The following is a 15,107-nucleotide window of genomic DNA, read 5'->3' as shown; positions in this document are numbered from 1 at the left end:
CTGCCCTTGGGACACATGGTCCCTTCTGACATCTGCCCCACTCCAGGGACTCACTCCACATTGGCTTCCACTGATACTGTGGATCCTCTGAACCCCACGGCCCAGTCCCTGGCTAAGCCTTCTACCCCATCACTTTGCTAAATGTCATCTTACCCCTTACCATGGTGACTCCCAGCAGGCCCGTGGATCTTAACTCTAAGCTACCTTCCATGTTCCCATGGAAAGCATGTGGACATCCTAGGCTCTCTGGCTCCAACCTAGAGCCAAAGGAGCCTGCAGAAAATAGGTGGAAAAGGGAATTGTCTTTAACTCTCTCTGCCTGAATACACATCAGAATTATTTCTGTTCTGTGCTGTAGCCACACCCTGTGGGGTGGTCTCCTCCTAAAGGTCAGAACTGGAGGCCAGGCACAAGTCCCTTTCTCCGTCTGCTTTTATTCCCATCTTGTTCCCTCCAGATTTTCTACCCATCCTCACTAGAAAAGCTTCTCCTTCCCTTTTCTGTGGAAAAGTAAGGAGATGGTTAAATAATGGACCAGCCAGGGGCCCCTGGGTGGCTCAGTCGGTTAAGCGTCCAACTTTGGCTCAGGTCATGATCTCACGGTCCGTGAGTTTGAGCCTTGTGTCGGGCTCTGTGCTGACTGCTCAGAGCCTGGAGCCTGTTTCAGATTCTCTGTCTCCCTCTCTCTCTGACCCTCCCCCGTTCATGCTCTGTCTCTGTCTCAAAAATAAATAAAATGTTAAAAAAAAAAAGAAAAAAAAGAAAAAAAGAAAAAAAAATAAATAATGGACCAGCCATACTATGGAATATTACGCAGTAGTTAAAAAGATTTAGATAATATGATAAATCTGTACATATTCACATGGAAGAAGAATTTATACATATTCATCTGAATATGTTGTATGTGTGTGTATATACTCACACATACATACTCATTTATATGCCTGCATAAGAAAAATTTAAAAATACACAGCCAACTATGAACAGTGATTTCTCCTAGGATATGAGATTTGACATAGTTGAGGAGAGGCAAGGGAGGGAACTTCCACCTTAATAAACTTCTGTGTTGCACAAGTTATATAATGCTCTTGTAATTTTTGAGACAAATAGGAAAAGTATACACCAAGAGATGTTACTGGCACACAATCTCATTTACATCTTTGGAGTTATTTCCAAACTGTACATAGGCAAGAGGAGATGGAGAGGCAAGACAACACTCTCTATTCCAGTTCTCTTGTCCCCTTGTCCTGTGGAAGAAGGCAAGGTAGCATTCCCAGATCTTTAAACTGTCTCCACTTATGCAGTTCCCCAGGACAGTGACATTGCCCCTCATGGGACCCTCTCTCCCATCTTCACTCTACCTCTGCCTTCCCTCCTCTAGTCTCTGTGTGTTTTCAACTCCTTTCTGTCTGCCATTCAGAGTCCCTATCTGCTTATTTCCCCAAGTTGTCATCTTCTGCCTTAGAAATCAGCAAGTCCCAAGTGTCCTCCCATGTCTTGAATATTGTCACCAATTCTCGTGTCTGTTATAAATTCATTGGTGTCTGTGCCATCCGGTTCTGCTGTGTTAAGCCCAGTGGTTGTCCTCAGAGAAGGAACAAGGTTGCCTGAGCCTCCATCTGGGTTACAGTTTGTTTTGGGGGACTGTTATTCCTGCCGTCTAAAATTAGACCTATCTGCCTGGGTTGCTTTCTCTCCAGAAGCACTCATCACAGCTTCTTTCAAGATCTGCATTCCTCCACTGCTGTATTTTTTAAGTTGCTCTTCTGAATGAATATTTGGACCCTCTCAACTTTGGGTTACACTAGAAAGCCCTCTTGGTTTAACTTGTTGCTATAGGGTGCCATACCCCACCTGTCCTTCCCCATTCCTGGGGCCATCTCCTGGCTGCAAAGGGGAGGAGACGAGAGGGCTCCCATCACATAACAATATGCTCCATGGGTGCCTTGTATTGAAATGATATTCAATATCATCAACAGTTCTTAGATCAGTTCTTAGCCATTCATACATAGGAATAGCTAGTATTTTTTCTTTTACGTTTATGTTTAATAAGATTTCTTGTGAATTCACGATAGCCTAGGTTTATTTCCTGCCTTCACTACTTACTAGCTGTGTGATCTTAGGCAAATCATTTCTTTCTGAGCCTCAGTCCCCTTATCTATAAAATGGGGATATTAAGGAGCGCCTGGGTGGCTCAGTTGGTTGAGCGTCCAACTTCGGCTCAGGTCATGATCTCATGGTCTGTAAGTTTGAGCCCCACGTGGGGCTCTGTGCTGACAGCTCAGAGCCTGGCGCCTGCTTCGGATTCTGTGTCTCCCTCTCTCTCTGCCCCTCCCCCACTCATGCTCTGTCTTTCTCTCTGTGTCAAAAATAAATAAACATAAAAAAATTTTTTTAATGGGGATATTAATAGTACTGACCTCATAGTGATACTCGCAGGTTAAATAAGTTACTAAAAGTAAAACACAGAATAGTGCCTGGCACATAATAAGTAGATGCTGTTATTTCCTCTACCGCAAATGCGCTTCTTTGTAACTTTTCCTCTTTAACTTATGTTTATTTTTCGTATTTTAATTACATGTTCCAAAGATACAGATCTTCCACGTTCCCATAATACCTGCAATCATATGCCCACGATTCATTCTTGTGCTCTTATCTTTTCCTCCCCACTCCCTCCCCATCTCTTGGGGCTTAGTACCTTTTTTTTTTTTTTTTAATCATCTTTAATCAAATCACGAGCTCCAGGGGCCCTTCCTGACCACATGTCTCGAGGCTAAGCGAGGTCCACCTGTCGTAGGCACCCTGGTTTTTGCATCGACACTCTTGGAAAGTACAAATATTTGCTCTGTGTCTTGATTCCCCTGTAGGACCATGGCTTCGTAAGGGCAGAGACCGTGCTGTCCTCTCAGTGCTGTAGCTCTGGTGTCTAGCTGAGAGCATGAGCATAATGGGTAATTAATACCCCTTTAATGAGAAAATGCAGATATAGGAAATAAGATTTAAGTGGATTACCGGACTCAATCTGCATTTCTATAAAAATCAACCTTGAAGAACATAGATAATTTAGAACAATTTTGAAAGGAAAATACACACTTGGAGAAAAGGTTGTTTCCATCTGAATCAGACCAGGACCTATTTTAAATAATGGTTCCTATTCTAATTCCCGGTATAGGTTATCAAGCTGATAAGGTTAATTACTGCTTTTATGGCTTTAAATTTAATCTTGGAACAAGCTTATTTACTTCATGAAAAGCTTTGGCGTTAAAACAAACAGAAATATAAATGTGTGTGTCTATGTACACACATATATACATATATATGCTTTGTGTGTGTGTGTGTGTGTGTGTGTGTGTGTGTGTGTGTGTGTATTTTTTGTGAAACTCACTAAACCTTCCCTGGCTCCTTGAGTCTTTATCAGGCCCTGTTCTGAGTTTCCTTTCAATTAGAAAAAGGCTCCTGGCAACTTGATTCCTACTGTAGTTGTGTCAAATAGTTTTGTGTAAAATAGCTAAATATCTTCTTTAGCTAATCTAATAACTAAACGTTACTAGGAATTTTATTTTTTTTTTCAAGTTTATTTATATTGAGAAAGAGAGCAAGCATTAGCGGGAGAGGGGCAGTGAGAGAGGGAGAGAGAGAACTCATGAACCGTGAGATCACGACCTGAGTCGAAATTAAGAGTCGGATGTTTGAGCCACCCGGGCACCCCAGATTACTAGGATTTTTAAAATTCAGTCAACAGTTAATTTTTTAATGTCTGCTATATGCCATAGGTCAGCCTATTTCATTTTTTTTCCTGAAGGTTTTGGCCACATTAGAACAGGACAGCTTTCAAATCCAGCTGTGTGGTAGTTCATACACAGCAAGTGAAAGAAATCTGTGCACTAGAAACTCAAGTTTTAAAAAGGCAAGTAAACTGAGATCTAAGGCATGGGGGAAAAAAAAGCCCAGCTCTGATTGCTGTGAAAATCTGGAGTGCCCCCGGCGGGGACGCGTACATTCAGAAATTAATTCTCTTTACCACACAGCAAGTGCCAGTTGGTTAGGGAGCTGCTCTGTGAGTGACTTCATCTCGTAGCATCTTCTCTCTTCCATTTTGCGTTTCTGTTAAAATATGAAAGGTTGCATTTCACTCGCTTCCCTCGTTGAAGTCAGTAATATTCAATCCAACCAGAAAACCTAATCGTAGTGAGTTTGAAACCGCGCATTACCAATTGCCTCTAAATAAACATGACTAAATGTTCCTTTCACAGGTGCAAGTATTGGCATTATGATGAAAACCTGCTCACTTCCAGCGTTGTCATTGTCTTCCACAACGAAGGATGGTCAACCCTCATGAGAACGGTCCACAGTGTCATTAAAAGGACTCCAAGGAAATATTTAGCAGAAATTGTGCTAATTGATGATTTCAGTAATAAAGGTAATGGCTGTGGAAAATTGACTTTCTGTCTATGAAATAAGCTAATTATGAAGACTTGCAAAGTGTGATTCTAAAATAATTAGTCTTTAAAAATTAATAATTAGCATCTACTGATAGCATCTGGTACCAAGCTGGCACTGTGCCAGGCATCATACATAAATTATTTTGTTTCATCCTGGCAATAACCCTTGAGATGGATACTGTCATTATCTTTATTTTACACGGGAGCCTCAGAGGTGTTCAGTAACTTGTCAAACGTCACAGAGGTACTAGTTAACAGATCCAAATCTACAGACTCGTAAATCTGTGTATTTAACTACCATCTTACACGACACCAATTCTCTGGGCCTTGGATGTTGCAAAAATGGGGCCATGAAGATCATTTATTGAAAGACTGAAAAGTGCAATTGTGTTATGTTGTATTGCTACCGGATGCTCCATCCATAGCCATCAACCTGAAATCCATATACCTATTTAATAGCCTAATTTTTGCATTTGAACAATGATACAAATATTGAATTTGACCAGACTCCGCGGACCATTGTTATATATAATAGAAGTATCTACTAAAGCTTATTTTGTTCTGTATTTGATTTAGTTTGTTGAATAAAAGGAAATTGTGGTGTATTTTTTCTTCTTTTTAAGGAGCCAGCTATTATAGCGTTTAGGGAGGTGTTGGTTAACCTTGGTTCAACGTGGCAAGAGAGAGATTGAGCAGTGGTTTCCCAGATAAGTGGGTTTTTTAAATTAACATTTATTGTAAGCAGAATATAACTTCTTAATGGCACAAGTATTAGAAGATAGATAATGTTATAGTTCAGACCCCAAATCAGCATGCTAAATAAAAAAAAAAATGGTGGGGCGCCTGGGTGGCGCAGTCGGTTGAGCGTCCGACTTCAGCCAGGTCACGATCTCGCGGTCCGTGAGTTCGAGCCCCGCGTCGGGCTCTGGGCTGATGGCTCAGAGCCTGGAGCCTGTTTCCGATTCTGTGTCTCCCTCTCTCTCTGCCCCTCGCCCGTTCATGCTCTGTCTCTCTCTGTCCCAAAAATAAATAAACGTTGAAAAAAAAAAAAAAAGAATGGTGCTGCTGAAACCCAGATCTGGATATTTATTTACTAGTCTTTGCTTGTCATAAAACTGAATTAGATTCTTTGAAAATTGACCAAAGCACTCAGGCTACTCAATAACAACAAGGTATTTGCTTTTTTTTTTTTGGCAAATAAGTCTCACAGAGAATTTTTGTGTACAAGTGAATATATTAGAGGTGAAGACAGAACATGGGTAGCCTGAAAATACCATTCAGAATGGCTTTACACAGGCTTTCTCCAAAACTTAATTTGTAACTCTCGCAGTCTAGATAAACCTCTGCTGTTTTTGCAAGGACATGATCAGAATATTGATCTACACAGATGTCCGCACGGAGAAGAAATAGAAATAAGGCCTATTTCCTTTTCCCCTCATCTTTGTACAACGAAGCACTTTTTTCAACTAATCACTTTTAATTGCACTAAAAAGTGTAATCTTTTAAAATGTTTAGTCCTATCAAATGCCCTCGACCTTAGACATCTTGACTTCAATTTTCTATGACAGGAGGGCTTTCATTAAGAATACGATTCCTGTCTCAAGATAAATATTTGAAAATACGTTTTGAAGTGATATTGTTGGTACCAACAGTATTTTAGATTTACGAAAACCTACATCTACAAAAATGACTTTGGGAAATCTCATGTATGTGGATTTTAAGAAGCCTTATGTTATTAATACAAGCAGAGGCTTAGCATATCCTTTAATAAAAAGTGCAGATACACCAAAATGTGTTCCCATCCTGAAATAACTGCTTGGCTTCAGGAGAGGAGAACAGAATTTGGACTTCAGTTTTTTTGTCCATTTGACTTTAATTATTTTGTGTGATTAGTGCTCTAACATTTAGCCTCTTATAACACAGTTTAATAGCGGTCAAGTGCAGGACCTGCTTATCTTGCAGAGTGCAGAGAGGCATTGTTGGCGCTCCCCTTGAACAGAAGTACAGAAGGCCTTTAATTTTCCCCATTTCATAACAACCGTAAAATTTGTCAGCCCTATCCTTAATGAGCGAACATTTGGTTTGTTCTTTCCCCGATATATTCAGAAAGTAAAAGTTTGAGTTACCATTTTTCCTTTAAAGACAAAACACTTTACTAATATAAAACCTCACAAGGAGCTGACTGCTTATAACACTGGGGTTTCTGGAAAACACAGTGTCCTCTCTAAACAAGAATTGGGGCCTTTAAATAGAGCACACTCCTCTATGCTTGTACATCAGCCAGCTGAGGCCAAGTGGGGCCGAGGTAAAATGGGTCTCCACACTCTCAGTGGCTCATGACAACACAGAGTTATACAGTTCTCTGGCTCATACTACGCATTTTCTGTGGCTCAGCCCCAGCAATGCCCCACACCTTCACTGCAAGGCAGCCTGAACTCATGCATTGCCTGCCTTATGCAAAGGAAGAGAGAATGGTGAAACACTAGTGGGATTTTAACACTTCTGCTCACAAGTGCCTCACATCATTTTGTCCACAGCAGGTTGGCCATGGCAAACCACATGGTCTAAGCCTACTTTCAGCAGGCTGGGGAGAATAATTATTCCCCGAGGAGAGGCGAATGTTTTGAACATGATTAGAATCTACCACAGTGTGAGATCCCAAAGAAGCCAGAAGTCATTTGACTGACCAGCTTACCTTTTGGACCATCTTAACTAAGAATCTAAATTTGAAGCACAGGCCATCAACTCATTTCTGGCCATAACAATTTATTTTAAATTTATTTAGATTGCATAGTCAAAAGAGCACTGAAATGCAGAGAGACAAATATCATATGACTTCACTCATATGAAGACTTTAAGACACAGAACGGATAAACACAAGGGAAAGGAAGCAAAAATAATATAAAAACCGAGAGGGGGACAAAACATAAGGGACTCTTAAATATGGAGAACAGAGGGTTACTGGAGGGGTTGTGGGAGGGCGGATGGGCTAAATGGGTAAGGGCACTAAGGAATCTACTCCTGAAATCATTGTTGCACTACATGCTACCTAACTTGGATGTAAATTTAAAAAATTTTTAAAATTAAAAAAAACGTGGAAATGCAATTCAGAGGGTGCTTTTAAAAAGTAATTTAGGATTGTACCAAGCTGAAAAAAAATCAGAAGGTAAGATTAAAAAAAAAAAAAGTCACTTAAATTGAAGGGAAAAATTACCTAGATTATTCTGGGGAAAAAAATATAATTCAGCGTGAGAATTTTATTTATACTACTCATGAAAACTGGATGCCAAAATAGAAAAAGGTTGATTTTTTCTTCTCAATCCTGAACACCCATGTATAAGTGTATTGCTCCCTAAAAATGAGTCAAGTATTAAGGGTACAGTCTGACTAGTTCATCTCTAAATATATCTTCTTTGTTATTTATGTATTCATGGCCCAAAGTTTTAAACAACTTAAAATAATTTTTGTGTCCCCAAGAAACATCTTTAGAGACCCAAGAGCTAGTTGTGGCTGTGATGGACCAATTTCAAGGGCTCATAGTGACACAGACAAGTTATTCTCTTGCTGGGAATTCAAGCTGGTGCAGCCGCTCTGGAAAACAGTATGGAGGTTCCTCAAAAAACTAAAAATAGAACTACCCTACGACCCAGCAATTGCACTACTAGGCATTTATCCACAGGATACAGGGGTGCTGTTTCGAAGGGACACGTGCATCCCCATGTTTATAGCAGCACTATCAACAGTAGCCAAAGTATGGAAAGAGCCCAAATGTCCATCAATGGATGAATGGATAAAGAAGATGTGGTATATACATACAATGGAGTATTACTCGGCAATCAAAAAGAATGAAATCTTGCCATTTGCAACTACGTGGATGGAACTGGAGGGTATTACGCTAAGTGAAATTAGTGAGTCAGAGAAAGACAAAAATCCTATGACTTCACTCATATGAGGACTTTAAGAGACAAAACAGATGAACATAAGGGAAGGGAAACAAAAATAATATAAAAACAGGGAGGAGGACAAAACAGAAGAGACTTATAAATATGGAGAACAGACTGAGGGTTGCTGGAGGGGTTGTGGGAGGGGGGATGGGCTAAATGGGTAAGGGGCATTAAGGAATCTACTCCTGAAATCATTGTTGCACTATATGCTAACTAATTTGGATGTCAGTTTTAAAAAATAAAAAAAAAGTTATTCTCTTGCAACTGGGAAACCAAGGTGGAAACTTTGGCAAACGTGTCTTTGTTTTAACAAAGTTTCCTCTACCAGATTGCAAATATATGTGTATATTTATTTGTTACACATAAATCTTATATTTAAATATTTACGTATGTATACATGGTGGTTATACATATACATACACATGTACATGAAGCCATACATATACTTGTTGATACCCACAATACAGAGAAAATTGGATCCTTTGGTTATTATTTGGCAACTTGATGACTATATTTATCACACCAAGACCTCAACCTTCACCGCTGAGTATAGCTAGAGAAAGATGGCCCGGAGACCAATTTTAACCTATACCCTATGTAGATTCCAATAAAGTTATAGAATGTTGTTTATAGCCCGTGTATCTTCAGAATTCTGGAACCGTTACTTCTGCTAAAGTAACCAAAATGTTTGCCTTAAGGATTTTAGATATGACATTAATATGCAGATTTTTTTTTTTTAAGTTTTCATGTCAGTTGACATAGTCATTAATATATTTAACATTTGGAGAGGTGTTTGATGACTGTCAGGCTAACCAGCTCTCTGTAGGCATATTAAGCAAAAAATGAACTCAAATAATACACTCTACCTTGCTTCCCTGTAAACATTCAATCTGTTTGACCAGCTGGACTGCCCAAAGTACCTGTTGCCTATTCCTGTTTTTTGAGAAAATTTAGAGTTTAACCGGTTTATGTACATAAATATAATTTATGTTGATTGAATTCTTTTATCCATAGAACACTTAAAAGAAAAACTAGATGACTATATTAAGCTGTGGAATGGCTTAGTGAAGGTATTTCGAAACGAAAGAAGAGAAGGTTTAATTCAAGCACGAAGTATTGGTGCCCAGAAGGCTAAACTTGGGCAGGTAGGAAACATTCGCTATTTCACAATGTTAACATCTTGGATTTGGTAACTAAAAGATCGTATCCGTTTTTAAGTACCTTCAGATTTTTTTTTTTAATTGAAACGAAATGCTGGCTTTATTAAACCGATACCTTCTATGTCAGAATGGACTCTCATGCTAATGTATTACTAGCATCTAATGTTAAATTGTGTGTGATATGCGATGTACCATATGTGAAGAGTGTTCTTTCTCCCTGCCTCTGTTTTTTAAGGTTTTGATATACCTTGATGCCCACTGTGAGGTGGCAGTTAATTGGTATGCACCGCTCGTAGCTCCCATATCTAAGGACAGGTAACGTTACTTGGCTTTTTTTTTTTTTTTTTCTTTCCTGGGTGAAAAGTAAACCTTGCCCGAGAAGGACAAATAATATTCTTCTCCTTCTCCTGATTCTAGTTCCATTCAGCGCCTCAAGCGCTGCGTTTTAAGCATTGTCATTCGGCCGGTGGTTCTCTGGGCTGGAGCCAGACGGATCCTTTGGGCTGATTCGGATGCAGGCAGTCCAGCATTCGGGATAAGTGTAGGGTGTCTCACTTAAGAATCATCTTGTGGTTGGCTTAGTGAACAGACAACCCTGTTGTCTGAGCTTTGCCTGAGAGTGACGTTAATTGTTCCCTCTACACTGTGATAACAGTGCTAAAGACTTGAAGGCGCATGCTTTGAGATGATACCTCTTGGTTTATTATGCCTTTTTGAATTACGATTTTAGATACAAAGGAGCAGCTGTTACTCGTGTCAAAGCTTTGGGTTCCTGTAGAAACTTTAAAGTTTAGAAATAGCCATGCGGTAGAAATGTGGCGATCACCACATTTACAGAAGCGTCTGAACAATAGAAGGCAGCATTAATCTCCTAGTTCCAAAAGCCTTCGCTGCTTTTAGTCCAGAATTCTGACTGTTTCAGAATCGAGGGAAATAAAATCTGTCCCTGGGGCGAATGGTGTGAATCAAAGGAAGAACTTTGGGGGGTTTAATTATCCGTGGATTTGGTCTGAAAGCCTGTCATGAACATATTTCACACGCTGATTCAATCTTCACCGCACCTCTGCAAGATAGATATTATTAGCTCCATTGTATTGAAGAAGATATTGAGGCCTAGAGGAGTTAATTAATTTGCCCCAATTCAAACAGCCAATAAACTCTCAAGCCGAGATCTCTCCGGGACGCTTGACACTATTTATTTGGAAATCTGAGAATCGTGAGAAGTAAAGAAAGATAACACACCTTCACCTCTCCAGGTGAAAACGAGCAGTCCTCAGGCACCATAAGGAGGTGGTTTTCCGCAGGGTCCTGTGGCATTCCCACATACGCCCCGGTGGCCCCCCACCTTCACCGTCCCGTGGAAATCCACGGTCCGCAGGGAATACCGCATCTGTCTCAAGTCCACTTCCCCCATGTCAGAATTGTATAGGTTTTTCTCTTCTCCCTGGTTTCTAAACATCTAAAAAGCACCTTAACATGGTTATGTAAAGCTGTAATCTCTGTTTGGGGAACTGCATGTTAAAATCCTTTCTGAAGGATGACTATTGAAACAAGCCAAATTGTCTTTGCAGACTTGATCCTCCATCTAATTAGTCATATAGAACTAGCATTTTATGAAGCCCAAATATAAGATATTTTTTGCTCCAAGTTCTCAGGCCACTACTTGTTTGTCAGCAAGTTTTAAGGGTTTTTAAGAGTTTTTTTCCCTCTTCTTTTTTAAAAAATGCAGGAATATAATACGGTAGTTATTTTGTTTTTTGTTTTTTCTTTTTGGCAGTGTTTTTTGTTTATTGCAATAAAAGGAGAGGGAAAAGATCACGTAAAGGAACAGGAACAGGTTTTCATAGTAACTGTTTCCAAAGGAATAGAAAGCAACAGAAAGTTGGGAGAACCACTAAGAACATAGTGGGTTTTATTTCTCTATGCACACACTCATTCACACACATTCGCACTCACACACATTCACACACGCACTCACATTCATGCTCATAGTCATGTTTATATTCATTTTTTTATTTAAAAAAAATTTTTTTAATGTTTATTTTTGAGACAGAGAGACAGAGCATGAGCAGGGGAGGGGCAGAGAGAGAGGGAGACACAGAATGTGAAGTAGGCTCCAGGCTCTGAGCTGTCAGCACAGAGCCCGACGCGGGGCTCAAACTCACGAACTGTGAGATCATGACCTGAGCCGAAGTCGGACGCTTAACCGACTCAGCCACCCAGGCGCCCCTGTATTCATTTTTTTTTAATGGAGGGATAAGGAGGAAAATAACAGTCAGGAAAATCTTGTAAATAATGCAAAACCACCAAGAGAAAATTGCCCATAGGACCAAAGTAAATGTGAGGAAACATGATTAACTTCAACATTTGTCTGTAAGCTGAGGGAAAAATCTACTGTGTCCTTCCTTTACAGAAAAGGGCTCCTTGACTTTTAAAGACATTGATTTACTTCTGTTTCCCATTAGATATTAAAGTTCCCTAATGGGGGAAAAGAAAAAATCAACAGTAAAAAGAGATAATGCAGCTAGGCATGCTAAACTAGTCAGTTTTGGGTTCTTAAATGCTTTTTCATTTTCTGTAAATGTTTCAGAACTACATGTACTGTGCCTCTAATAGATTACATAGATGGGAATGATTATTCCATTGAACCACAGCAAGGTGGGGATGAAGATGGTTTTGCCAGAGGGGCCTGGGACTGGAGTTTACTATGGAAACGTATTCCTCTAAGCCACAAGGAAAAGGCCAAAAGAAAACATAAAACTGAACCTTATCGGTAAAGACTACTACTTTATTTTCTTACGTGGAATGTCTATCTAAGTACTTTTTTTTTTTCCTTCCCCATGTGCTTGTATAAATATGTGGGTCCATACATACGTTCCATTTCATCTTTGCTGCCATCATCAACACAATACAGAACCATTTGCACTGTGCCGATTATAGATGTCATAAATGGCAACACATATGAAATTGTACCCCAAGGGGGTGGTGATGAAGATGGGTATGCCCGAGGAGCATGGGATTGGAGTATGCTCTGGAAACGGGTGCCTCTGACCCCTCGAGAGAAGAGAATGAGAAAGACAAAAACTGAACCATATCGGTAATCACTAAATCACTTACATGTTTTTCTTTTCTCCAGTTGCTGCTAACCTATTAACCTTTTGCCAAGCTAAAGAATTTGTTACTAACACTGTAGGTGCTGTCTCAGATTCTGTAACAGTTTTTCCCCTAACATTAGTTCTGAAGTTTGAATTCACCTTTACTACTTTGTAATTGTTTTTTTCTCTAAATGCAAGCTCCACTTTTGGGGGGATGGCAGGGGGAGGTTATATGGCATTAGTTGCGAATACGAGTGAAAAAAAACCTTAGCCCTCCTTTCCTAGTAGGCTAGACATCGAGTTTTATTCTTTTGACCATAATTTCATTCTGTAAATTTAAAATGCATAAATTACTTACAGTCCTGGTTTTATGTCCACTTTGATCCCTTGCTGTAGAAATAGCAAGAGATTTCTTTGGGTTTTTTTTTTCTTCTTTGTGTTTTGTATGCTAACTCGTAAATACTAATTTTGTACCGGTTAAATCTGATGAATAAAAAAAAAAAAATACATGACTTTGGAAAATATTACACGAAATCCTTTATCACTTCCTTCTCAGAAGAGCACTTGATTAAAAGGAAACTTTATTCTAGAATCAGCTTTTGTCCCTTCTTACGGGATAAAATAGAACAGTTCTGCTGCTGTCTTCGTTGGGTCTCTAAACCGAAACATTCTACTGTCCTTCAAAGTGACTCCAAATGAAATGTTTGGTCAGATGTTAGCAGAGGCTTCTAAGTGTGTCTAATTTTGTGTTTCTGATCTTATGGTTCTGCTTTTGGTCTCTCTCTCCTTGTTATACTACTGATGCTAGAACTCTTTTGGGAAGGTGTTTCTAATGTCATGCAAATGCTGCTGGGATCTGGGCATGCCGTGATACAAGAGACTGAGATGGCAAACAGAAGGAAATTATAGAATTTTAATCTTTGCCACTTTCCAAATTTCTCTTTCAAGTTCTTTTTTGAAACAGCTCGGGAATTTACTGCTTACCCACTTGATTTAACGAATACTTCTGGGTGTAAAAAATAAAGGGTAGTGATGATATTTACATTTCTGCTCATTCCCTGGGTTTAGCTAATAAAGACATTTTTTTTAAGTGGTTTTCATGTTAAGATGCATTTGAAAAGATAGACGGAGATAAGTGGGGATATGTTTAAAGATCAAAAAAGCATAGTTATAATAATTGTAAACGACAGTTAAGTGAATGTGACAAGGAAGTAACCAAGAACATGTTGGTGCTGCTTATTACCAGGTTAGGCAGCATGTCTTAAGAAGAGAAGGCATAAGAGAATGACTTTCACTTGATGTGATTTCCATGCATATTGAAAGGATTACTTGATTTATTATTTATCCACTCAACAAATCTTTAATGAGTGCTTACTATGTGCCAGACATTGTTTTCCGGGGATAAACTTTTAAAAAGCACGTTCTCTCGTGGCACCTAAAATGTAATGAGTGAGACGGAAATTAAACAGATAACTACACAAATAACTCAGGAACAGCACCTGCAGTAAGTCACGTGAAGAAAAATCCCAGGGTGCGTGGAGCTTCCGGGAAGGAGAACCTCATCCAGCCGGGAGGAGCCAGAACAGCCTCCCTGGCAAAGGCCCCCCTGCAGGCTGAGGCTTGAAAGGTGAGGCGTCAGCCCTGTGGAGAAAGAGGAAGAACGTTGCAGGAGAGCGAACAGCAGAGGTGAACCCCTGAGATAGAAGAGAGTTGGTTTTGTTGGAGATGTGAGCAGAGCAGTGAAGAAGAACTCAGGACGAGGAAGCCCACTCAGGAGTCGGGAGAGTCTGGCATCACCTGGGCCCAGCTTGAGTCCACTCTGCCTGCTGTATGATTAGATTGGGATGGGGGCAGCATAGAAGAAAAGACCCCGTCGGGGTGTTCCCGTAGCAGCCCAAGCAGTGGTAGCTTGGTCTAGGATGGAAGCAGCAGTGACGTTGGCAAGTAGAACACAGGCTCAAGATAGATGTTCAAGGAAGAATCGGTAGGATTTAGTGACATTAAATATTAGGTGTGGCGAGGAAGAAAGTACTCTGACGGAGAGTCTACTTAAGAGTCATGATACATAGTGATTAATTGGGGGTGGGGAACAGGACGAAAATGATTCCCCTTATCACTTGCTCTAGTGATGAGAATGGCTCGTCCCTAGAAAGTGCCCAATTGAAGATTCCATTCAGGAAGCTCCGCAGATCACCGTTTTGCATTCCTGCCTCCTGACACAGTAAATAGCTAATGTCTAATTCCCTGGTGTCGTTTCTTTGCTACATTTGCAAACTCTGAATGAACTGTGGCTGTTCCACAATGATTTACACCCTTATTTGGCATGCCCCTGAGCTATAAAATTAAAAAATGACAGACTACTTCCATGGTCTATGGTTTCACTCATCCTAGAATGACTCATAAATCATTGTAGGAGCAGTTAGCAGGCCATGGTTGTATGGCTCGGGATTTTGAGGAGTGAAAGAA

The 15,107-nt window shown here is 40.0% G+C and overlaps 1 protein-coding gene across 2 annotated transcripts in view; it reads left to right on the top strand.

Moving 5' to 3' along the window:
• Positions 1 to 15,107, top strand: part of GALNT7 (polypeptide N-acetylgalactosaminyltransferase 7) — a 148,895-nt gene that overhangs the window by 115,200 nt on the left and 18,588 nt on the right. Inside the window, exons 3-6 of one of the 2 annotated variants that reach the window (XM_023252665.2) lie at positions 4,254 to 4,420; positions 9,401 to 9,531; positions 9,782 to 9,861; positions 12,461 to 12,643. In XM_023252665.2, the coding sequence (XP_023108433.1) occupies positions 4,254 to 4,420; positions 9,401 to 9,531; positions 9,782 to 9,861; positions 12,461 to 12,643 (561 nt within the window). Of the gene's footprint in view, positions 1 to 4,253; positions 4,421 to 9,400; positions 9,532 to 9,781; positions 9,862 to 12,136; positions 12,320 to 12,460; positions 12,644 to 15,107 lie in introns of both variants that reach the window. The other variant, XM_023252664.2, reaches the window with a different exon arrangement.

The sequence above is a fragment of the Felis catus genome, chromosome B1 (assembly GCF_018350175.1).
Source record: "Felis catus isolate Fca126 chromosome B1, F.catus_Fca126_mat1.0, whole genome shotgun sequence".
In the NCBI taxonomy this organism is placed as follows: domain Eukaryota; kingdom Metazoa; phylum Chordata; class Mammalia; order Carnivora; family Felidae; genus Felis; species Felis catus.
The sequence above is the reverse complement of the archived record's forward strand: the minus strand, read 5'-3'. Positions and strand labels throughout refer to the sequence as shown.